General features: G+C 42.7%; 1 protein-coding gene across 1 annotated transcript in view; it reads left to right on the top strand.

Annotated features, from left to right (window-relative positions):
• The window catches only part of LOC109864294 (potassium voltage-gated channel subfamily D member 2-like), a 182,536-nt gene extending 164,192 nt beyond the window's left edge, over positions 1–18,344 (top strand). The window contains exons 3-6 of the mRNA XM_020451995.2: positions 10,312–10,474; positions 14,318–14,413; positions 14,673–14,914; positions 16,184–18,344. Coding sequence (XP_020307584.1) covers positions 10,312–10,474; positions 14,318–14,413; positions 14,673–14,914; positions 16,184–16,361 — 679 coding nt within the window. The 3' untranslated portion in view covers positions 16,362–18,344. The remainder of the gene's footprint in view (positions 1–10,311; positions 10,475–14,317; positions 14,414–14,672; positions 14,915–16,183) is intronic.
• Positions 18,345–25,152: the final 6,808 nt, after the last annotated feature.

Here is a 25,152-nt window from a genome sequence, read left to right on the forward strand (position 1 = left end):
TAAGAATATGAAATAAAAGTAACAAGTAATTAAAGAGCAGTGGTGAAATAACAATAGCGAGAATATATACAAGAGGGTACCGGAACAGTCAATCTGCGGGGGCACTGGTTAGTTGAGGTAATACAGTTGAAGTCGGAAGTTTACATACACCTTAGCCAAATACATTGAAACTCAGTTTTTCACCATTTCTGACATTTAATCCTATTAAAAAGTCCCTGTCTTAGGTCAGTTAGGATCACCACGTTATTTTAAGAATGTGAAACATCAGAATAATAGTAGAGAGAATTATTTATTTCAGCTTTTATTTCTTTCATCGCATTCCCAGTGGGTCAGAAGTTTACATACGTTCAATTAGTATTTGGTAGCATTGCCTTACAATAGTTTAACATGGGTCAAATGTTTTGGGTAGCCTTCCACAAGCTTCCCACAATAAGTTGGGTGAATTTCGGCCCATTCCTCCTGACTGAGTCAGGTTTGCAGGCCTCCTTGCTCGCACGTGTTTTTTCAGTTCTGCCCACAAATTTTCTATAGGATTGAGGTCAGGGCTTTGTGATGGCCACTCCAATACCTTGACATTGTTGTCCTTAAGCCATTTTGCCACAACTTTGGAAGTATGCTTGGGGTCACTGTCCATTTGGACTGATGTCTTGAGATGTTGCTTCAATATATCCACATAATGTAACATCCTCATGATGCCATCTATTTTGTGAAGTGGACCGGTCCCTCCTACAACAAGCACCCCCACAACATGATGCTGTCACCCTCGTGCTTCACGGTTGGGATGGTGTTCTTCGGCTTGCAAGCCTCCCCCTTTATCCTCCAAACGTAACGATTGTCATTATGGCCAAACAGTTATATTTTTGTTTCATCAGACCAGAGGACATTTCTCCAAAAAGTACGATCTTTGTCCCCATGTGCAGTTGCAAACCTTAGTCTGGCTTTTTGATGGCGGTTCTGGAGCAGTGGCTTCTTCCTTGCTGAGCGGCCTTTCAGGTTATGTTGATATAGGACTCGTTTCACTGTGGATATAGATATACTTTTGTACCTGTGTCCTCCAGCATCTTCACAAGGTCCTTTGCAGTTGTTCTGGGATTGATTTTCACATTTCGCAATAACGTACGTTCATCTCTAGGAGACAGAATGAGTCTCCTTTCTGAGCGGTATGACGGCTGCGTGGTCCCGTAGTGTTTATACTTGCGAACTATTGTTCATACAGATGAACATGCTACCTTCAGGCATTTGGAAATTGCTCCCAAGGATGAACCAGACTTGTGGAGGGCTACAATTTTTTTCTGAGGTCTTGGCTGATTTCTTTAGATTTTCCCATGATGTCAAGCAAAGAGGCACTGAGTTTGAAGGTAGGCCCTGAAATACATCCACAGGTACACCTCCAATTGACTCAAATGATGTCAATTAGCCTATCAGAAGCTTCTAAAGCCATGCCATAATTTTCTGGAATTTTCCAAGCTGTTTAAAGGCACAGACAACTTAGTGTATGTGAACTTCTGACCCACTTGAATTGTGATACAATGAATTGTAAGTGAAATAATCTGTTTGTAACCAATTGTTGGTAAAATTACTTGTGTCATGCACAAAGTAGATGTCCTAACCAACTTGCCAAATCTATTGTTTGTTAACAAGAAATTTGCGGAGTGGTTGAAAAATGAGTTTTAATGACTCCAACCTAAGCAGTGTAAACGAGTGGGAGAGGGGAGGGCAATGCAAATAGTCTGGGTAGCCATTTGATTAGGTGTTCAGGAGTCTTATGGCTTGGGGGTAGAAGCTGTTTAGAAGCCACTTGAAACTAGACATGGCGCTCCGGTACCGCTTGCCGTGCGGTAGCAGAGAGGACAGTTTATGACTAGGGTGACTGGAGTCTTTGACAATTTTTAGGGCCTGGTATAGAGGTCTTGGATGGCAGGAAGCTTGGCTCCAGTGATGTACCTGGCCATTTGCACTACACTCTGTAGTGGCTTGCGGTCGGGGGCCGAGCAGTTGCCATACCAGGCAGTGATGCAACCAGTGCTCTCGATGGTGCAGCTGTAGAACCTTTTGAGGATCTGAGGACCCATTCCAAATCTTTTCAGTCTCCCAAGGGGGAATAGGTCTTGTTGTGCCCTCTTCACGACTGTCATGGTGTGCTTGGACCATGTTAGTTTGTTGGTGATGTGGACACCAAGGAACTTGAAGCTCTCAACCTGCTCCACTGCAGCCCCGTCGATGAGAAAGGGGCATCCTCGGTCCTCTTTTTCCTGTAGTCCACAGGACTACTCCTTTGTCTTGATCACGTGGAGGGAGAGGTTGTTGTCCTGGCATCACACAGCCAGGTCCCTATAGGCGGAGAGCGTGATCACACAGTCTTCCGGAACAGCTGGGGCTCTCATGCATGTTTCAGTGTTATTTGCCTTGAAGCGAGCATAGAAGTAATTTAGCTCCTCTGGTAGGCTCGTGTCACTGGGCAGCTCTCAGCTGTGCCTCCATTTGTAGTCTGTAATGGTTTGCAAGCACTGCCACATCCGACGAGCATCAGAGGCGGTGTACTACAATTCGATCTTAGTCCTGTATTGACGCTTTGCCTGTTTGATGGTTTGCCGGAGGTCATAGCGGGATATCTTATAAGCTTCCGTGTTAGAGTCCTGCTCCTTGAAAGTGGCAGCTCTAGCCTTTAGCTCAGTGCAGATGTTGCCTGTAATCCATGGCTTCTGGTTGGGGTATGTATGTACAGTCACTGTGGGGACGACGTCATCGATTCACTTATTGATGAAGCCAATGGCTGATGTGGTGTACTCCTCAATACCATTGGAGGAATCCCAAAACATTTTCCAGTCTGTGCCAGCAAAACAGTTCTATAGCTTAGCATCTGCTTCATCTGACCACTTTTTTATTTATCTAGTCACTGGTGCTTCCTGCTTTAATTTTTGCTTGTAAGCAGTTATCGTGAGGATAGAATTATGATCAGATTTGCCAAATGGAGGGCGAGAGAGAGCTTTGTGTGCATCTCTGTGTGTGGAGTAAAGGCATGCTGATAGAAATTTGGTCAAACTGATTTAAGTTTCCCTGCATTAAAGTCCCTGGCTACGAGGAGCGTCGCCTCTGGGGGAGTGTTTTCTTGTTTTCTTATGGTGTAATACAGCTCATTCAATGCTGTCTTAGTGCCAGCCTCTGATTGTGGTGGTATGTAAACAGCTGTGAAAAATACAGGTGAAAACTCTCTAGGTAGATAGTGTGGTCTACAGCTTATCATGAGATACTCTACCTGAGGTGAGCAATAGCTCAAAACTTCCTTAGATATCGTGCACCAGCTGTTATTTACAAAAATACATAGTACGCCGCCCCTTGTCTAACCAGACGCCACTGTTCTATCCTGCCGGTGCAGCGTATAACCAGACAGCTCTATGTTGATAGTGTTGTCGTTCAGCCATGACTCCATGAAGCGTAAGATATTACAGTTTTACAGACGCCTCACAAGTCCTCAACTGGCAGCTTTATTAAATAGTATCTGCAAAACACCAGTCTCAACGTCAACAGTGAAGAGACGACTCCGGGATGCTGGCCCAGAGTTCATCTGTCCAGTGTCTGCGTTATTTTGCCCATCTTAATCTTTTCTTTTTATTGGACAGTCTGAGATATGGCTTTTTCTTTGCAACTCTGCCTAGAAGGCAGCATCCCGGAGTCGCCTCTTCATTGTTGACGTTGAGACGGGTGTTTTGCGGGTACTATTTAAGTAAGCTGCCAGTTGAGGACTTGTGAGGCGTCTGTTTTCTCAAACTAGACACTCTAATGTACTTGTCCTCTTGCTCAGTTGTGCACCGGGGCCTCCCACTCCTCTCTCTATTCTCGTTACAGCCAGTTTGTGCTGTTCTGTGAAGGGAGTAGCATACAGCATTGTACGAGATCTTCAGTTTCTTGGCAATTTCTCACATGGAATTGCCTTCATTTCTCAGAACAAGAATAGACTGACGGGTTTCAGAAGAAAGTGATTTCTTTGTGGCCATTTTGAGCCTGTAATCGAACCCACAAATGCTGATGCTCCAGATACTCAACTAGTCTAAAGAAGGCCAGTTTTATTGCTTCTTTAATCAGAACAAAAGTTTTCAGCTGTGCTAACATAAATGCAAAAGGGTTTTCTAATGATCAATTAGCCTTTTAAAATGATAAACTTGGATTGGTTAACTGATAAGAGAATTATGTTCTCCAGGTACATCACCCAATTGAATTATATTACTCTCAGTCTGCAAACCCGAATTTGTAAGATCCTGGTCGAATGAAACAGATGGAGGCCCAGCTAAATGGTCAAAAAGGGTATTCACGGAACGTTCTGAAGTCAAGAATACAAATCAATTCATTTTATACTGACTTCTCACGCCCACACATACACACAGCCATACGCACACGCACACACACAAACAGACGCACATACACACATAGCCACACACACATGCACACAAACAGACGCACACACATGCCCTGCTACGCACACACTGTCTGTCTCACTACCCAGCCGACAGAGATAGTGAACTTGTCCTTGTTCCCCACTCCCCGTTCTCTCCCAAATCTCTAGTCAGGTCGGCACCAAGCTCAGACAGTCTGTGTTTAAAATACCATAAAGACATATTGTTTTACCCTAATTCTGACTAGGACTACACATTTATTGATTATGATTTTATACATTCTAATCAATTCCATACAATTATTTGTTTCAGGGCGTAATATTCTAATCATTCAATTAACAGACAATTCTCACCTATCACTAACACAACGTGCCATTGGAACACAGGAGTGATGGTAGCTGATAATAGGCCTCTGTACGCCTCTGTAGATATTCCATTTAAAATCACCTACAATAGACATTTCCAACATGAACAATGTCTACACTGTATTTATGATGAATTTGATGTTATTTAAAAAACAAGGACATTTCTAAGAGGCCCCAACCTTGTGAATGGTAGTGTATATACAGTATATATCTCCGTCACTCTCCCCTCTCTCTATCTATACCCCTCTCTTTCCATCTCTCTATCTCGCTCTCCATCTCTAACCGAAAGGTTGCGGTAACCGAAAGGTTGCTGGTTCGAATCCCCAAGCTGGCAAGGTGGAAAAATCTGCCCTTCTGCCCCCCCCCCCCTCCCTCGCTCTCTTCCTTGCCCTCTTCCCTCTCTCCCTCTTCTTCTCTCTCTCTCTTCATGGTTAATTACAGTAACTTAATGGGAGAATTTGACTTCTTTGTGTGTAATTATGGTACAGTTTTTCATGTGCTGGGTAGATGAGCCCTGCAGCTCTTCTTAGGAATTCAATTACAGTCACAAGGAGATACACTTGTACTAGAACTCATATCTAAAACTCATACCCATATACCTAATTACTCATGCTCATATCTAAAACTCATAACCTTAATTTTATCAAAAACACATACCCATTCACATACCCAACTCATATTTAAAACTCATATCTGAAACTCATACCAGACTCATATCTAAAACTCACACCAGACTCATATCTAAAACTCATACCATGCTCATATCTAAATCTCATACCATACTCATATTTAAAACTCATACCCGTACACATACTCTAACTCATATTTAAAACTCCTATCTAAAACTCATACCATACTCATATTTAAACTCATACCATACTCATATTTAAAACTCATACTCTAACAGTTACAGATATTATCAAAAATAAGGGTGTTATAAACTCATATCTAAGACTCAAACTTATATCTAAAGGAGGTGTAGTCCTACTATATACTATATACTATATATATACTATATACTCCTATTCAAATTCATACCTAAGGGAGGTGGGACTCTAACTCATTCTTAAACTCATTCAAACTCATGTCTATTGGAGGGCTCTAACCACACTCTGAGCTCATATACTGCTCATACAAACTCATATCCATGCAGCTCGAAACTGACCCTCAGGATCGTGCCGTGCTGACATCACTCATCAGACAGGAATCTCTGTCTGTTTTGAAGATCTCCAGGCCTGGCTGTGAGGGTGTGTTGCCATGGTTTCAGGGGCTGCCGTGGTTGTAAATCGGCGGGCTTACTCACTGAGCGGAGGGCAGACAGACAGTGGTGGGATTTACTGAAACCCCTGAGACTACTGAAACCCCATTTACTGACAGAGAGGGCTTATGGAGACCATGCAGGGGTGTGTGTGTGTGTGTGTGTGTCTGCGTATATGTATGCGTGTGTCTGCGTGTATGTGTGTGTGTGTCTGCGTGTATGTGCGTGTGTGTCTACGTGTATGTGTGTGTGTGTGTGTATGTGTGTGTGTGTCTGCGTGTATGTGTGTGTCTGCGTGTATGTGCGTGTGTGTCTGCGTGTATGTGTGTGTGTGTGTGTCTGCGTGTATGTGTGTGTGTGTGTGTGTGTGTGTGTGTGTGTGTGTGTGTGTGTCTGCGTGTATGTGTGTGTGTGTGTCTGCGTGTATGTGTGTGTGTGTCTGCGTGCATGTGCGTGTGTGTCTGCGTGTATGTGCGTGTGTGTCTGCGTGTATGTGCGTGTGTGTCTGCGTGTATGTGTGTGTGTCTGCGTGTATGTGCGTGTGTCTGCGTGTATGTGTGTGTCTGCGTGTATGTGTGTGTGTGTGTGTGTGTGTGTGTCTGCGTGTATGTGTGTGTCTGCGTGTATGTGTGTGTGTGTGTGTGTGTGTGTCTGCGTGTATGTGTGTGTGTCTGTGTGTATGTGCGTGTGTGTCTGCGTGTATGTGTGTGTGTCTGCGTGTATGTGTGTGTGTCTGCGTGTATGTGTGTGTCTGCGTGTATGTGTGTGTGTGTGTGTGTGTGTGTGTGTGTGTGTCTGCGTGTATGTGTGTGTGTCTGTGTGTATGTGTGTGTGTTTGCGTGTATGTGTGTGTGTCTGCGTGTATGTGTGTGTGTCTGCGTGTATGTGCGTGTGTTTGCGTGTATGTGCGTGTGTGTCTGCGTGTTAGTTAGTTAGCATGTGTGAGTGCAGGCCAGTGTCTAGAGGCCAGAAAGAGTGAGAAATAGAGAGAAAGAGGGAGAAAGAGTGAGAAAGAGGGAGAAAGAGAGAGAAAGAGAGAAAGAGGGAGAAAGAGAGAGAAAGAGGGAGAAATAGAGAGAAAGAGTGAGAAATAGAGAGAAATAGAGAGAAAGAGTGAGAAATAGAGAGAAATAGAGAGAAAGAGTGAGAAATAGAGAGAAAGAGTGAGAAATAGAGAGAAATAGAGAGAAAGAGGGAGAAAGAGGGAGAAATAGAGAGAAATAGAGAGAAATGGAGAGAAAGAGGGAGAAAGAGGGAGAAATAGAGAGAAATAGAGAGAAATAGAGAGAAAGAGTGAGAAAGAGTGAGAAATAGAGAGAAATAGAGAGAAATAGAGCGAAATAGAGAGAAAGAGGGAGAAATAGAGAGAAAGAGGGAGAAATAGAGAGAAAGAGAGAAATAGAGAGAAATAGAGAGAAAGAGAGAGAAATAGAGAGAAATAGAGAGAAATAGAGAGAAAGAGAGAGAAAGAGAGAGAAAGAGTGAGAAATAGAGAGAAAGAGTGAGAAATTGAGAGAAAGAGTGAGAAATTGAGAGAAATAGAGAGAAAGAGTGAGAAATAGAGAGAAAGAGGGAGAAAGAGTGAGAAAGAGGGAGAAAGATAGAGAAAGAGAGAAAGAGGGAGAAAGAGAGAGAAAGAGGGAGAAAGAGGGAGAAATAGAGAGAAAGAGTGAGAAATAGAGAGAAAGAGTGAGAAATAGAGAGAAATAGAGAGAAAGAGGGAGAAATAGAGAGAAATAGAGAGAAAGAGTGAGAAATAGAGAGAAATAGAGAGAAAGAGGGAGAAAGAGAGAGAAAGAGGGAGAAATAGAGAGAAATAGAGAGAAATAGAGAGAAAGAGGGAGAAAGAGGGAGAAATAGAGAGAAATAGAGAGAAATGGAGAGAAAGAGGGAGAAAGAGTGAGAAATAGAGAGAAATAGAGAGAAATAGAGAGAAAGAGTGAGAAAGAGTGAGAAATAGAGAGAAATAGAGCGAAATAGAGAGAAATAGAGAGAAAGAGTAAGAAATAGAGAGAAATAGAGAGAAATAGAGAGAAATAGAGAGAAAGAGTGAGAAATAGAGAGAAAGAGAGAAATAGAGAGAAATAGAGAGAAATAGAGAGAAATAGAGAGAAAGAGTAAGAAATAGAGAGAAATAGAGAGAAATTGAGAGAAATTGAGAGAAAGAGTGAGAAATTGAGAGAAATAGAGAGAAAGAGGGAGAAAGAGAGAGAAAGAGGGAGAAATAGAGAGAAATAGAGAGAAAGAGTGAGAAATAGAGAGAAATAGAGAGAAATAGAGAGAAAGAGTGAGAAAGAGAGAGAAAGAGGGAGAAAGAGAGAAAGAGAGAAATAGAGAGAAATAGAGAGAAAGAGGGAGAAAGAGAGAGAAAGAGGGAGAAATAGAGAGAAAGAGTGAGAAAGAGTAAGAAATAGAGAGAAATAGAGAGAAATAGAGAGAAATAGAGAGAAAGAGTGAGAAAGAGAGAGAAAGAGGGAGAAATAGAGAGAAAGAGTGAGAAAGAGTAAGAAATAGAGAGAAAGAGTGAGAAAGAGTGAGAAAGAGTGAGAAATAGAGAGAAATAGAGAGAAATAGAGAGAAATAGAGAGAAAGAGTGAGAAAGAGTGAGAAATAGAGAGAAATAGAGAGAAAGAGGGAGAAATAGAGAGAAAGAGAGAAATAGAGAAAAATAGAGAGAAAGAGTAAGAAATAGAGAGAAAGAGAGAGAAAGAGAGAGAAATAGAGAGAAATAGAGAGAAATAGAGAGAAATAGAGAGAAAGAGTGAGAAAGAGAGAGAAAGAGTGAGAAAGAGAGAGAAAGAGAGAAATAGAGAGAAATAGAGAGAAAGAGGGAGAAAGAGAGAGAAAGAGGGAGAAATAGAGAGAAAGAGTGAGAAAGAGTAAGAAATAGAGAGAAATAGAGAGAAAGAGAGAGAAAGAGAGAAAGAGTGAGAAAGAGAGAGAAAGAGGGAGAAATAGAGAGAAAGAGTGAGAAAGAGTAAGAAATAGAGAGAAAGAGTGAGAAAGAGTGAGAAATAGAGAGAAAGAGTAAGAAATAGAGAGAAAGAGGGAGAAAGAGAGAGAAAGAGTGAGAAATAGAGAGAAAGAGTGAGAAAGAGTGAGAAAGAGAGAGAAAGAGGGAGAAATAGAGAGAAAGAGTGAGAAAGAGTAAGAAATAGAGAGAAAGAGTGAGAAAGAGTAAGAAATAGAGAGAAAGAGTAAGAAATAGAGAGAAAGAGTGAGAAAGAGTGAGAAAGAGAGAGAAAGAGGGAGAAATAGAGAGAAAGAGTGAGAAAGAGTAAGAAATAGAGAGAAAGAGTGAGAAAGAGTAAGAAATAGAGAGAAAGAGTAAGAAATAGAGAGAAAGAGGGAGAAAGAGAGAGAAAGAGGGAGATGGAGAAAAACACTTTCTCCCTGCTATTCTACAGATGGTTTAGAGGCTCTCTGTTGGTTTGTGACTGTGCTACTCTGTCATTAGGCTCGCTCTAAAGAACATTCCGGCACTTCCAAAAGAAACACTCCGGTACTTTGTGTTCCCACCTGGGAGTCCCTGTTTCTAACGATGGGAATAGAGTGCGTGGAGAAAGGCTGAATGAGAGGATGACAAGGAAAGGAGGGAACATGGAGGTGTCCAATAATGAATGAGAATTTTTTTTAAAGAGGGGGAAAGAAAGAGGGACAAGGGGAAAGGGAAGATGATATAGCAAAAGAGAAACTAGGCCAAGAGACCATTCACCAGAGAGGTTTGTGCCTGTCATTTTCTGTGTTATTTTGGCCCTTGAAATGAATAGGGTTCTTCCTTTTCAGAAGTTTTCCTCTTTGAAATTTCCTGGAAGTATTTTTACCACGGGGCAATGGATTATAGCCCAGCACTACAGCAAACATAATCATAACATTTCATATCTACTGTATCTTCCATCATGTATAATGTGCAGGCCAGGGGTGGATGCTCTATAGCTCTCTACTGCCACCAAGTGGTTGTATATTGTACTTTATCTGGGTTTACCTATTCTAATCTATACACAATCTATACATGGTAAAGATTACCATGACAAAACCTAGGTCTACTAGGAAATGGTTGAATGTTCTCTAAAATGACACACTCAATGTTGAGTAAGTGTGTTGGTCTTCTGATTGAAGATGGGTCCTGTATGCTCACAGTGTTGCTGCCCCTGTAGACAGTCCCTTCTTTTCTATTCATTTAAAAACTATTGTCCATATCCTGTCATCACTTTGTATGTGCATAAAACCCCCACCCTTAAGTCCTAACCTCTCTCTCTCTCTCTCTCTCTCTCTCTCTCTCTCTCTCTCTCTCCAGATATGGAGATATGGTTCCTAAAACCATTGTAGGGAAGATCGTTGGTTCTGTCTGTTCCCTGAGCGGTGTGTTGGTCATCGCTCTGCCCGTGCCCGTCATCGTGTCCAACTTCAGCCGCATTTACCACCAGAGCCAGCGGGCAGACAAGAGACGCGCCCAAAAGGTACCCAACAATGTCCCACCCTCACGCCTGCCATGACACCATAGGTCCTGGGCCATTAAGGTCATGAACCCTGACTTGGAAGGGTCCAACAGAGCTGTATGTGGTGTCGGCGTGATCCTAGGGGGGAGAAAATCATTCTCTCTGTAAGCGATGTCTGTGTGTGTCTAAGAATGGAATGGAACTCGCAAACATGCTGCTATTCACACATACATACTGTACACACACTCCAGCAGAGATGGAAAAAGCAGAGAGTGGGTTGTTGGGGGACACACATAGAGTGTAGTGGAGACCATAATGGAAGATTGCCAGGCTTCTGTGTTAGTGTGTGTGTGTACAAACTCAGTGTGTATGTGGGATAGTGTATGGTCATCTGTGTCTGTGTGTGTGTGTGTGTACAAACTCAGTGTGTATGTGGGATAGTGTATGGTCATGTGTGTCTGTGTGTGTGTGTGTACAAACTCAGTGTGTATGTGGGATAGTGTATGGTCATCTGTGTCTGTGTGTGTGTGTGTGTGTGTGTGTGTGTGTGTGTGTGTGTGTGTGTGTGTGTGTGTGTGTGTGTGTGTGTGTGTGTGTGTGTGTGTGTGTGTGTGTGTGTGTGTGTGTGTGTGTGTGTGTACAAACTCAGTGTGTATGTGGGATAGTGTATGGTCATGTGTGTCTGTGTGTGTGTGTACAAACTCAGTGTGTATGTGGGATAGTGTATGGTCATCTGTGTCTGTGTCTGTGTGTGTGTGTGTACAAACTCAGTGTGTATGTGGGATAGTGTATGGTCATCTGTGTCTGTGTGTGTGTGTGTGTGTGTGTGTGTGTGTGTGTGTGTACAAACTCAGTGTGTATGTGGGATAGTGTATGGTCATCTGTGTCTGTGTCTGTGTGTGTGTGTGTACAAACTCAGTGTGTATGTGGGATAGTGTATGGTCATCTGTGTCTGTGTCTGTGTGTGTACAAACTCAGTGTGTATGTGGGATAGTGTATGGTCATCTGTGTCTGTGTCTGTGTGTGTGTGTGTACAAACTCAGTGTGTATGTGGGATAGTGTATGGTCATCTGTGTCTGTGTCTGTGTGTGTGTGTGTGTACAAACTCAGTGTGTATGTGGGATAGTGTATGGTCATCTGTGTCTGTGTCTGTGTGTGTGTGTGTACAAACTCAGTGTGTATGTGGGATAGTGTATGGTCATGTGTGTCTGTGTGTGTGTGCTTCCTCTGGTATGTTAACCGTAATGGGCCATACGGGACCATCCCACCTTCCACATCAATAATTGGAGCAACACAGAGACGTCTTTATGTGTGAAGGAGTGGCCTACGTACATACACACACATCATATTACAAGATAATTCACAGTTACTCCCTCACTCTAAAAGATGTCCTCCAGTGATTTTATTGCTTTCTCTTTATCCCAAGTATGAATACAGTAAAGTACACACACTTGTGTCATGACTTACCCGGACCACTTATTGAGATGTGCCTTTTCAAATCAAATCAAATTGTGCGCGGAATACAACATTGAGATGCTTACTTAAAGAGCAGCAGTAAAATAACAAGCGAGGCTATATACAGGGGGTAGCGGTACAGAGTCAATGTGTGGGGGCACCGGTTAGTTGAGGTAATTGAGGTAATATGTACATGTAGGTAGATTATGCATAGATTATAAACAGAGAGTAGCAGCAGCGTAAAAGAGGGGTCGGAGGCCGAGCAGTTGCCATACCAGGCAGTGATACAACCAGCCAGGATGCCCTTGATGGTGCCGCTGTAGAACCTTTTGAGGATCTGAGGGCCCATGTCAAATCTTTTCAGTCTCTTCAGTCCCCTTAAGTAAATGAGGTGAAAAGGAGACTGGAGTAGGACTTTGAATTAGATCACTAAATCCACACAGGAGACTTCATTAGAGAGAGAGACAGACAGAGAGGGAGGGAGAGAGCGAGACAGACAGACAGACAGACAGAGACGAGGAAAGGGGGAGAAGAAAGGGAGCAAGAGAGAGAGAATGGTGGGAGAGAGGGGAGGAGAGAATGAGAGAGGGGGGGGTGATAACTTAGCCCCTGTTGTGCGTCCAGTAAGTAGCTCCCTCCCAAGAACAACAATCTGTTATTCCATTTAGGAGGGATGATGACTGAGCTCTGGGGTTTGAATGGAAACATGGATGTTAGACAGAAATACATAGATAGCTTGTGTGTGTGCTACTGAACCTCGCTGTGTGTTCCTCTAGCTGTGCTACTGCATGCATGGGCCTGTCTGTGCATAGTGGATACCAAGTTATTTTATTCACCAACATTCACCATAAAAGAGAGTGGCCTTGGATGAATACAGCTGCAATACAAGGTTTACATCTAGCCACTGTCAGATAGTGGGATTTACAGGCTTGCAATTTACATCTATGACTGGGGGACATCTTTATTGTCTTTCAAGAGCTATGGGACTCTCTGTTTCACACTCATTCACACACACACACACACACACACATACACACACACACACACTCACACTCACTCACACACACATTCAGTGGCACACATTCAAATGCACGTGTGGTTTTGTTCACAAACAGAAAACCAAGCTTGGTAGAATTGCTGCGAGGAAGAGTGGAGGGCCTAACGCTTATTTGCAGTATAAAAGCAATGAGGTAACCATGGAAACGCAACCGTCGCCGATTGGTGTTTTACTTATTTAAACTTTCTACTTATTTTATTTTGGGGGGGGTCCGTGAAATGCCGGTTAGTGCATGCCGAATCCTCGATGGGGAGATGGGTGGCAAGGGGGTTCCCCCTTCCCCTCTCTCTCATTCAGAGCTGTTGCGTCTTCCATGGTGTCCCACCTCTCTAACGTCACTATTCACGACTTACCACCCCCACTCTCTCTCTTTCCCTTGTTCTCTCTCTCACCCCCACCGAGGCTGCACTGGGGCTCTGGTGCCAACTAATGGAACTGGGGGTGAATGCTCCTCACCGGTGCCAGTGCACCCAATCCATGAGGCTTGGCCCCAAGGTGGGGGTGGGGGGGAAGAGAGCGGCCTCACATCACCTTCGAATGGTGAAACGGGTCTCTCTGCAACCACCCTCATCTCTACTTCTCTGCTCTTGATTTTCTTCCTCTTCTTCTCCTTTTTTTGCTATTTCATTTCCCATGTGTTTATTTTGTTCTCACATGCATTTTGGATTGCCCACGTTTTGGCACGGCTATGGGTATGGCGTCATCAGAACGCGTCATGGATCACCATCACATGGAGGAATGAGATGCATGTCATCAGCCAGCAACTGACGCTACATGCGGGGGCGGGGTCAAAGTGACGCAGTGAAGCTTATTGGAAGACGGTGTCCCACACATAAGTTCCAAGTTCTGAGTTCCAAATTCCACATGTCCGAAGAACAGGATTTTATAGACATATTCTCCTTGGTTCATTCCCCTGTGTCTCATTGAATCCGGCCCAGTATGGAAAGGCTACAGTGACTCGTGGGTCAAATGAGGCTTGAGTCAACACTGACCAACAGAAAAACAGAAAGACAGACAATAGGCCTACCAGTATACACATCAACAACAGACATCTTGAAATGTTTTTGTTGTTGTTGAAAGGCTGAGTTTGAACCATTGAGTGATTCATCAAACACCATGGGAGGACATTGAGCTTGGAGGGGGGAGATCAATGGAGATGGACAGACCCTAATGTTCTCACATTGTCCCTGTGCCACAGCAGAAGGTTGCAATAACATTGTGAGAGCATTAGCCCTTTCCCTCTCTGTCTCCTGCTCTGGTTGGTTGGTCCCCTGTCTACCCTGTGGAGGGGCATGTTTTGTAGTCTGTTAAAAGTGTGACTATGCATAAATCTTTGTTTTTGTGCCCAAAAGGCATCAAAGGCAGCAGGCCAGGCGCTGGTGTGCAAAGCCAACCCCATGTTCGATACGCACCACAATCACCTATTGCACTGCCTGGAAAAGACCACGGTAAGAACAATGCTTTAGAAATGACTGTGGTGGAGAAAAGGAGATTTATCCACTGCTGTTATCTATGTTCATGAAGAAGCAGAAGCCATTAATTAAGAGTAGAGTATGGTATACATATTAGGAAGTCGTCAGATTTCAGGCAAATCTCCTAATATGGATGCCATAGTTGGCACTTTTCTTTGGCTCGAGCCATGTCCACAAAAGTAACATGTGGTCTCTCTATCTCTCTCTCTCATTCCATCCTCCCCCTCTCCCTCAGAATCATGAGTTTGTGGATGAGCAAACGTTTGAGACCAGCCTACTGGAGGTTTCCATGGCGAAGCACCCGCATCTCTCCCCCTCCCTCTCCTCTGGCTCCTCCTCCCAAGGCCTGTCGTGCTGCTCGCGACGCAACAAGAGGAAGAGCTTCAACGTGCCCAACTCCAACATGACTGGTGGGCATAGGAACAGCATCCAGGAGCTTAGCACCATCCACATCAGAGAGAGACCCATCACTAACAGGTACAGACATACATGCAGTGTACAAATGATTTCCCATTTGTTTTACAAGAAGCTAAAAGTACTATGTAAGCTGATGATTGCACACGCTTACACATCAGCACCTACAACAAGTGAGCTCACTGAGACTCTTAGCAGGGCTTTATACAGTCAGTATCAGAATGAGTAGTTAACAATAAATTGGCCTTAAATCCATCTAAAACTCTTGGTTTCATATTATTTATTTGATGTATGTATTTATTTATTTATATTTAATGTTCTTGTCTCTAACTGTTCTGTACTTGGTGATGTATGTGTATGTTTTATGTGGACCCCAGGAAGAGTAGCTGCTGCATGTGCAGTATCTACTGGGGATCCTAATAAACTAAACTAAAAACTATATAAACACAGACTGTATACAGACACATACACACATTCACGAATAGAATGAAAGTGTCACGACTTCTACCGAAGTCGGTCCCTCTCTTTGTTCGAGCGGCGTTTGGCGGTCGACGTCTCCGGCTTTCTAGTCACCACCGATCCATGTTTCATTTTCATTTTGTTTTGTCTTTATCATACACACCTGCTTTCCATTCCATTAATTATGTTCCTTATTTAACCCTCAGGCTTCCCTCTCTGTTTTGTGCGTTATTGTTTGTCATGCGGGTTCGTGTTTTTTGTGATCTGGATTATTGTGTTTTTCCTTGATGGAACATTACTTATATTTTGAGTAAATTTCGGACTATTACTCATATCTGTGTCCTGCACCCGACTCTGCATTTTTCCATTCACCAACACCCTCACAGAAAGACCGATCGGTACACTCACAGGTACACTCACACACACATCTACTTTATACATATTCATAGATCACATAATATACACATAAATATGCATTCATCGTGGTTGCTATGGCAGCAGGGCACACACACACACACAAACACACTGTGCCAGTCTCTTCCCATGGTGAGTCAGTGTGTTGGTATGCTGGCTATGTCCAGCTGTGGCATGGTGTCCGTGTATGTGTGGTCCAACTGGTCTGGTCTGGGAACCCTGGCCATGGAATAGACAGTTGTCTCCTCTCTCTGTGATACTAAACACTGGACCACTTTCTCTCTGGCTGGCCGTCCTCTCTTTCTCTCTATCCCTGTCTTTTTCTTCATGTCTGACTTATTTTCTGCATCTTTTTCTGTACTTTCCTGCCTTCCTGTTTGTCATCCCCTATTTTCTAAATTCTCCACATTTTCCCCCGCCGTCCCTTCCCTCCCCCCTCTCCACTCTCTCTATCTCCAGTCGCTCCAGTCTAAACGCTAAGTTTGAGGAGACGGTGCCTCTGAACTGCAAGCAACCCTACATCACGGCGGCCGTCATCACGCTGCCTATGCCGCCCGTCACCACGTCCGAGGACGACGGCTCCGCCTCCTCCCCAGACTACTCCCAGGCCAACATTGTCAGGGTGTCTGCCCTCTAGGCCCCTTGCCCCACCCCCCACCATCACCATCATGGTAATCCTAAAACGGAGAGAGAGAGAGAGAAAGAGATAGATAGAGAAGCGAGACCCTTCCCAGCTCCAATCAGAGAAGGGCGTTTGCAGGAGGGAAAGGGGTAAGGGGAGATGTGGTGGTTTAGTGGGCTGCAGGAGCCTTTTGGTTTTCCTACACGGAGCTACTACACGTCTGCTCTTGTGGTGAAATCACATTGCAGTGTAAAGCTGCAGCACAAAGCCCCGCCTTGGATTTGTTGGTGGGGGAGAGACTGTGTTGCCGTGGCGACTGAGATTAGCGCCTAGCAACGGACACACGAATGGAGAGCATTTAGTCACCTGGCTAACTAACTAACTGCAGCTACTCCCTCCAAACACTCTTCAAGAGAAAACTTACCATTACTATTTTTTTCTATATTGTGTGTCTTTAAATGTGATGTCTTAAAACTGAAATGGGGGAGGTGGAATTTGTTTTGGTTTTTATTGTTTGTTAAGGCAGTGATTTTGACTAGAGGAGATGTATATTTGTATGTTCTGAAATGTGTGGAGTAGGAGAGAAAAGAAAAAGACATTTAAAATATTTAGACAAAAAGGAGAGCAAGGGGTGTATGCACTGTGTGTGCATATGTCTGTGTACATATGTTCCTACCTTATCAGAACCAGAATGTCTGGACAAGTCACCAAAATGTCCCGACAAGGTTGGAAATGAGTTAAAATACCATTTTAAGCTTAAGGGTTACGTTTATGGTTTGGGTTAGGTTTAGGGTTAAGTGTAAGGTTAGGAGTTAAGGTTTAGGGTTAAAGGTTTGGGCTTAAGGTTAAGGTTAGGTTAAGGGCAGAGTATGTGAGTGGAGTGGAGGAGTGGCCAATTAGACTGAAGCTCAGAGCGAGATTCCCAAAGGCTGGAGCATCAACCTTCTCGCCCGCTTCGATTTCGCTCCAGTAGCGCTCACTTCACGAGCTCAGGGCATGCCCGGACAAGCATGCATTTTTATTCAAGCCCCTTACTTTAACTACTGTCATGGAGTTCGTTCAATATTTTCTTAAAGAAACTGATAAAACACACAGGTGCTAAATCATCTTACAAAGATGAGGACCAAGAGCAAGAGAGGGAGTGAAGTGATGTAACTAAAGAATCATTGTGGAATCTGAAAAGACACATATCCCAAAAGCATGATGGTGTACTTACTACATGCACATGCTAACAGAAAGGAACGAGGTGGGTAGCTGATTAAAGTGTGTCATTGTAGAAAAGTATTTATCAACAAAAAATCAGATCTCTTAAACGTTTCCTTCATTTGTGCTCTATTATCTATACAACACAATTGATTTGTCCCAATAGGCCTGCCATATTCCAACTTTCAAGGAGCTTTCTGTTTTGATTGGCATTTTTCATTGAATTTGTATTTAATTCTAAGTAAGGCACAGCCGATATGTGCAATTTATACACTATAATGATTTAATAAAACAAAATATTGTTTAAATGCTGAGCGCTTAATGTCCCTGACTCCCTACCAGCCTAGTGTGTAGCACTCGCTAAGGCTTCACAATGCATTTCTTTGTAGGCTATAGCCTTGAAATGATTGAAATAATATAGCATAAGTAATTCATTTCCATTCCTTCTTAGGCTCCATGTCTGGCTCCTGACCTATTTAGAATATGTACCAGTGTTGTACTCGGGTCTCGAGTTCATCGGTCTTGGATACATTTGTACTCGGCCTTGACTTGTTCTAGGACAGTGAGGACTCATAATTTCTTCCTGAGACCAGCGGAGTAAAAAAACTCATAATTATCAGCTTCCATTCAGTCAGCACATAGAACCGCTTCACCAGGGCAAATATATACCCTCCTTTCTGGAAACATTAAGACAGTCTTTATATCTATTATAGACATGTTTCTACAGGGGTGAACCTATAGGTCTTCAGTGTGTGACAGGTTAGTACAGTGGTGAACCTATAGGTCTTCAGTGTGTGACAGGTTAGTACAGTGGTGAACCTATAGGTCTTCAGTGTGTGACAGGTTAGTACAGTGGTGAACCTATAGGTATTCAGTGTGTGACAGGTTAGTACAGTGGTGAACCTATAGGTCTTCAGTGTGTGACAGTGGTGAACCTATAGGTCTTCAGTATGTAACAGGTTAGTACAGTGGTGAACCTATAGATCTTCAGTGTGTGACAGTGGTGAACTTATAGGTCTTCAGTGTGTGACAGGTTAGTACAGTGGTGAACCTATAGGTCTTCAGTGTGTGACAGGTTAGTACAGTGGTGAACCTATAGGTCTTCAGTGTGTGACAGGTTAGTACAGTGGTGAACCTATAGGTATTCAGTGTGTGACAGTTTAGTACAGTGGTGAACCTATAGGTCTTCAGTGTGTAACAGTGGTGAACCTATAGGTCTTCAGTATGTAACAGGTTAGTACAGTGGTGAACCTATAGATCTTCAGTGTGTGACAGTGGTGAACCTATAGGTCTTCAGTGTGTGACAGGTTAGTACAGTGGTGAACCTATAGGTATTCGGTGTGTGACAGGTTAGTACAGTGGTGAACCTATAGGTCTTCAGTGTGTGACAGTGGTGAACCTATAGGTCTTCAGTATGTAACAGGTTAGTACAGTGGTGAACCTATAGATCTTCAGTGTGTGACAGTGGTGAACCTATAGGTCTTCAGTATGTAACAGGTTAGTACAGTGGTGAACCTATAGGTCTTCAGTGTGTGACAGGTTAGTACAGTGGTGAACCTATAGGTCTTCAGTATGACAGGTTAGTACAGTGGTGAACCTATAGGTCTTCAGTATGACAGGTTAGTACAGTGGTGAACCTATAGGTCTTCAGTGTGTGACAGTGGTGAACCTATAGGTCTTCAGTGTGTGACAGGTTAGTACAGTGGTGAACCTATAGGTCTTCAGTGTGTGACAGGTTAGTACAGTGGTGAACCTATAGATCTTCACTGTGTGACAGTGGTGAACCTATAGGTCTTCAGTGTGTGACAGGTTAGTACAGTGGTGAACCTATAGATCTTCAGTGTGTGACAGTGGTGAACCTATAGGTCTTCAGTGTGTGACAGGTTAGTACAGTGGTGAACCTATAGGCCTTTCAGTGTGTGACAGTGGTGAACCTATAGGTATTCAGTGTGTGACAGGTTAGTACAGTGGTGAACCTATAGGTCTTCAGTGTGTGACAGGTTAGTACAGTGGTGAACCTATAGGCCTTCAGTGTGTGACAGTGGTGAACCTATAGATCTTCAGTGTGACAGGTGATTCTGAAAGGACAGCAACTGTAATACCATCACACTCATGTAGGAGGGTGGACTTTTTTATAAAACACAAAGGGCCGGTGATGTAGGGGGGGCTATACGTGGGTATAAACTGTATACACACTTTTGTCAGTGGGCATTGCGTATACTGACTTCTTAATCCCTACTGATGTGTATCATAGCAGTGTAGTGGAGGTATACATCTTATCAATTACATAGTACAATAGAGAAATCATGCACAAAGTAGCCCACGCAATCGCAAAGCACGTGAAATATATTCACATGCGCACAGCACACATAACCTAGTTTTAGCGGAATATTATCTGCTGGCAGCAAAAGTGTGCAGCTCTCAAGGTGTTTTGGCATGGAGCAGCTCACAGAACAATGCCATCGGTAGCCGGTAGGGTAGGTAAGACGTTTCAACTTTCTACTAGTAAATGATAACTAAGGCAACAATGGGTATGCAAACCAGGTATTGAAAAAAGTTTAATCCAAAGTGTTGGTTAGTAGGCTAGACATGGATGAGCCTGGGTAGACAGAGGCCCACCCAATGGGGAGCCAGGCCCTGACAGGCCCACCCAATCAGATTGATGTGGTTGAAGCATTGGTGTGGACTTAGAACATCACATTTTAGTATATATATATTATTTTTTTTAAATAGGTGTGATTTTGAGAGAGAAAATCTGATAAATCTATGGGAAACTCATTTAAAAAACATAGGAAACAGGGTTTTTCACACAGGGTGCCTTTCCTTCGCTAGACGCGCCGTTTGGGAACTTTTTTTTGCTAAATGTGAGTATGCTCACTTCTCCAGGCACCACCACACCACTGCACAGGGCTGATGGAAGGACAGCAGTCACACACAGCATGACGTTAAAGGATAAGGATAAGTAGTCAATAAACTCGGACATAATAAAACATTAGTTCACAATTATAAGAATACAAAAACACAACCATTAAGCATTTCCCAATCAAAATGTACAACTATTACCTCACATTGCAAAAAACATTTCACGTTTAGCACCGGTGACCTAAAGTGTAAAGTGGAATTGGCAGCGTTTTAACTACTTTGCAGATATAAAACAAACAGACAATCATAATATCAGTCAAAAATAGTTTATGCTACAAAACCAACTTCATATGATATTTGAAAAATAGTTTAAATTTGACTCAACGTTCCATGACATAGAGTAAGGCATTGTTGGCAGAATAGATGGATGCAGTTCAGTGCATGATTAATATAATTCACCAATACATTTCTTGGTTGTCCAAAACATATTGCTGTCAGGTTGTAAATCACAGCTGGCCTGGGACATTGTTCGCTCCAACCCCCACCCCTTTCCCACCGCACCACCCCAATTCGGAATGCACTGTTTCAATTTCAAAGACTCAATATTCTGGACAAAAATGGACGAATGTAACTCTGGGAATGTCAATAAAATCAAACTAGCAAGGGCAATGGTCACAAGTCAGTCATAAAGTGGCTAATAGGCTAGCATATCTATGTATGTAGCAGGCTAAAAACAAGGAAGCTAAAGTTAGCTAGATAGCTAGCTGCTAGCGGGATGTCATGCCATTGGAGGAGTGGGTGAGTGACTGACTTTTTTCCCCTCATATCGGTGGCTTCACACAGCTAGAGATGCAGGTGTCATTTGGTTCGCTAGAACTTGAATGAACTTGAATGAGTGTTACCCAGTTAGCATATCTCTTGCGTTCACAAATTCACTCTGGCTATCTACTCCAATATTAGAGAGCTCTCGCCTGAGTGTGCCAGAGCGCAGAACAACTGATGAATTTACGAATGCGCAACACCCGCTGAATATGACCAGTATCAGTAAATGTAGACAAAAAAAAGTAAGAGTTAGTCAAGAACGCTCTAGATAAAATGTAAAAAGCCTACAGTGCCTTGCGAAAGTATTCGGCCCCCTTGAACTTTGCGACCTTTTGCCACATTTCAGGCTTCAAACATAATTTTTTTTGTGAAGAATCAACAACAAGTGGGTCACAATCATGAAGTGGAACGATATTTATTGGATATTTCAAACTTTTTTAACAAATCAAAAACTGAAATATTGGGCGTGCAAAATTATTCAGCCCCTTTACTTTCAGTGCAGCAAACTCTCTCCAGAAGTTCAGTGAGGATCTCTGAATAATCCAATGTTGACTTAAATGACTAATGATGATAAATACAATCCACCTGTGTGTAATCAAGTCTCCGTATAAATGCACCTGCACTGTGATAGTCTCAGAGGTCCGTTAAAAGCGCAGAGAGCATCATGAAGAACAAGGAACACACCAGGCAGGTCCGAGATACTGTTGTGAAGAAGTTTAAAGCCGGATTTGGATACAAAAAGATTTCCCAAGCTTTAAACATCCCAAGGAGCACTGTGCAAGCGATAATATTGAAATGGAAGGAGTATCAGACCACTGAAAATCTACCAAGACCTGGCCGTCCCTCTAAACTTTCAGCTCATACAAGGAGAAGACTGATCAGAGATGCAGCCAAGAGGCCCATGATCACTCTGGATGAACTGCAGAGATCTACAGCTGAGGTGGGAGACTCTGTCCATAGGACAACAATCAGTCGTATATTGCACAAATCTGGCCTTTATGGAAGAGTGGCAAGAAGAAAGCCATTTCTTAAAGATATCCATAAAAAGTGTTGTTTAAAGTTTGCCACAAGCCACCTGGGAGACACACCAAACATGTGGAAGAAGGTGCTCTGGTCAGATGAAACCAAAATTGAACTTTTTGGCAACAATGCAAAACGTTATGTTTGGCGTAAAAGCAACACAGCTCATCACCCTGAACACACCATCCCCACTGTCAAACATGGTGGTGGCAGCATCATGGTTTGGGCCTGCTTTTCTTCAGCAGGGACAGGGAAGATGGTTAAAATTGATGGGAAGATGGATGGAGCCAAATACAGGACCATTCTGGAAGAAAACCTGATGGAGTCTGCAAAAGACCTGAGACTGGGACGGAGATTTGTCTTCCAACAAGACAATGATCCAAAACATAAAGCAAAATCTACAATGGAATGGTTCAAAAATAAACATATCCAGGTGTTAGAATGGCCAAGTCAAAGTCCAGACCTGAATCCAATCGAGAATCTTTGGAAAGAACTGAAAACTGCTGTTCACAAATGCTCTCCATCCAACCTCACTGAGCTCGAGCTGTTTTGCAAGGAGGAATGGGAAATAATTTCAGTCTCTCGATGTGCAAAACTGATAGAGACATACCCCAAGTGACTTACAGCTGTAATCGCAGCAAAAGGTGGCGCTACAAAGTATTAACTTAAGGGGGCTGAATAATTTTGCACGCCCAATTTTTCTGTTTTTGATTTGTTAAATAAGTTTGAAATATCCAATAAATGTCGTTCCACTTCATGATTGTGTCCCACTTGTTGTTGATTCTTCACAAAAAAATACAGTTTTATATCTTTATGTTTGAAGCCTGAAATGTGGCAAAAGGTCGCAAAGTTCAAGGGGGCCGAATACTTTCGCAAGGCACTGTAACTAGCTCTGCTACTGTGAGTAAAATGGTCAGAGTGAGGTGTTCTCTCATTTGTGTTTGGAAGTAGCTATCAAGCTAGCCAACTTTAACCAGTTAGCTTTGGTGCTTGGTTGGGACAAGCATGCATTGGCAGACAAGCTGTAGAAGGACGAGGAGGCTACAATTTTGTGGCTTTTGGTGAATGCGTTCTAATGATCTAAAGTCACGCTGTTGCAACTTCCTGTAAACACACAGTCCAGTTCAAAGTGAATGATGGCAGGCCCATGTGACAAATGGCTTGTTTGTTTAAAGGCCTACTGTAGCTCTGATTGACTATAGCGCACCGGTCTGTGTAGACTCCGATCCTGGACAAGACAGATGTTTTTATTTACTTTTTTATTACTGCATTATCCAAATGCACGGCCACTTTCCCACTCTATATTGCTATAGAATTTTAAAAAATGCCTTAGTATACATAATTCCCAAACATTCTAATAATTTATGAAAATGTGATCACGTGTCAGAAAATGTTTTTTTAAAAAGTGTCATTCTTCCTGAGGGTGTATGTAGATGAACAGATTTTAATAAGATGTCATGTTGCTAAAATGCTGTAAGCTCCACTTTAAATGCAACAATGTTTCACACACCCAAGTTATTTTCAAAGAGATGGCTAACACCAGAAACACGCTGCAATAAAAAACAGTTCCACTCACCAGATGATGATCATTTGAAACACAGCTTCTAGTTGACAGTTATTCTTGAAAAGAGAGAAGCTAACAAATTAGCAAACTAGCCTCTTTGATAACACCTGCTGCAGCTGCTGCAAACTAGCCAACAACAAATGCTAGCTAGACTGTGGGAAAACTACTGCTCGCTAATGCACAGTGACCTGTTGGGACTTCAAGAAGGCAGAAGTGTCCATACATTTTGGAAAAGCGGTCCCACCCATTAAGTCAAAATGTGATTGGTTGATTCCACTCTCACTCCAATATTTTGCCCAAATACAGTTGAATGGCAGATGCCTTTATCTAGCTTCTGATGGACTTGCCAATGGCTGACTTATCCAGCTAGATTTATCTCCCCAGAGACCAGCAAAGAAAATCCTGATTGGATCTTTTTTTCTCTTCAGTGTTAACCCTTTCCTTCAGAACAAATCAGAACATCATTGAAAATAATAATATAATTATCATTATTATTATATTATTATAATCATTATTTTATAAATCCTTAGCCCTTGTCTAAAGGCTTAGAAGGCCATTGTTCTCCAATGTGTTTGGGTTAGTAATATTTGTTGAGTGGCTCTATTTTCCTCATCATGCATTTCTTCACTATTCTGAATGTCTAAAGAATCCAAATGTTGTTCTGAAATATTCTGAAATATATAACACAGAAATACTGGACATTTTGAACTCTTGTTATTGTGGTGATTTGACAAAATTACAATCATGGTCTTGAATTGGACTCGCATTTTACTGGTCTCGGTCTTGACTCGGTCTCGGAAACCTCTTGTCACCCTCCCGGTCTCGGACACCCCCTCTTGACTCAGTGACTCGGATTAGATTTATTTGCATGAGCGATAAACGGGATTTCCTGCCGCTAAACTCCGCTCACATACTCTGAATGAGGGTTATGGTTAGGTTAGGGGTTAGGGAAAATAGGATTTTGATTTGGAATACATTTTTACTCCCCAAACGTCCTGAAAAGTGTGTGGTGTGGGTGTGTGTGTACATGGTTTCCAACCTTATCAGGATCATAATGTCCTAACAATTCACCAGAATGGCCTGATAAGGTAGGAAAACAAGGACATTTCTGAAAAGTCTAGACTTTGTTAAATGTCCTGAATTTGCTAAAATGCTATTTTAGGCTTAAGGGTTAGGTTTACGTTTTGGGGTTAGGATTTTGTGTGTGCCTGTGTGTGTGTGTTTTTGGTTTTACTATTCTTGTGGGGACCAGAAGTCCTCACACGGATAGTAAAACAAGGAACATTCAGACAAGTGGAAACATTTAGCCGATCCATACAAGGAAAAAGGCATTTT

The sequence above is a fragment of the Oncorhynchus kisutch genome, linkage group LG19 (genome assembly GCF_002021735.2).
Source record: "Oncorhynchus kisutch isolate 150728-3 linkage group LG19, Okis_V2, whole genome shotgun sequence".
NCBI classification, from domain to species: domain Eukaryota; kingdom Metazoa; phylum Chordata; class Actinopteri; order Salmoniformes; family Salmonidae; genus Oncorhynchus; species Oncorhynchus kisutch.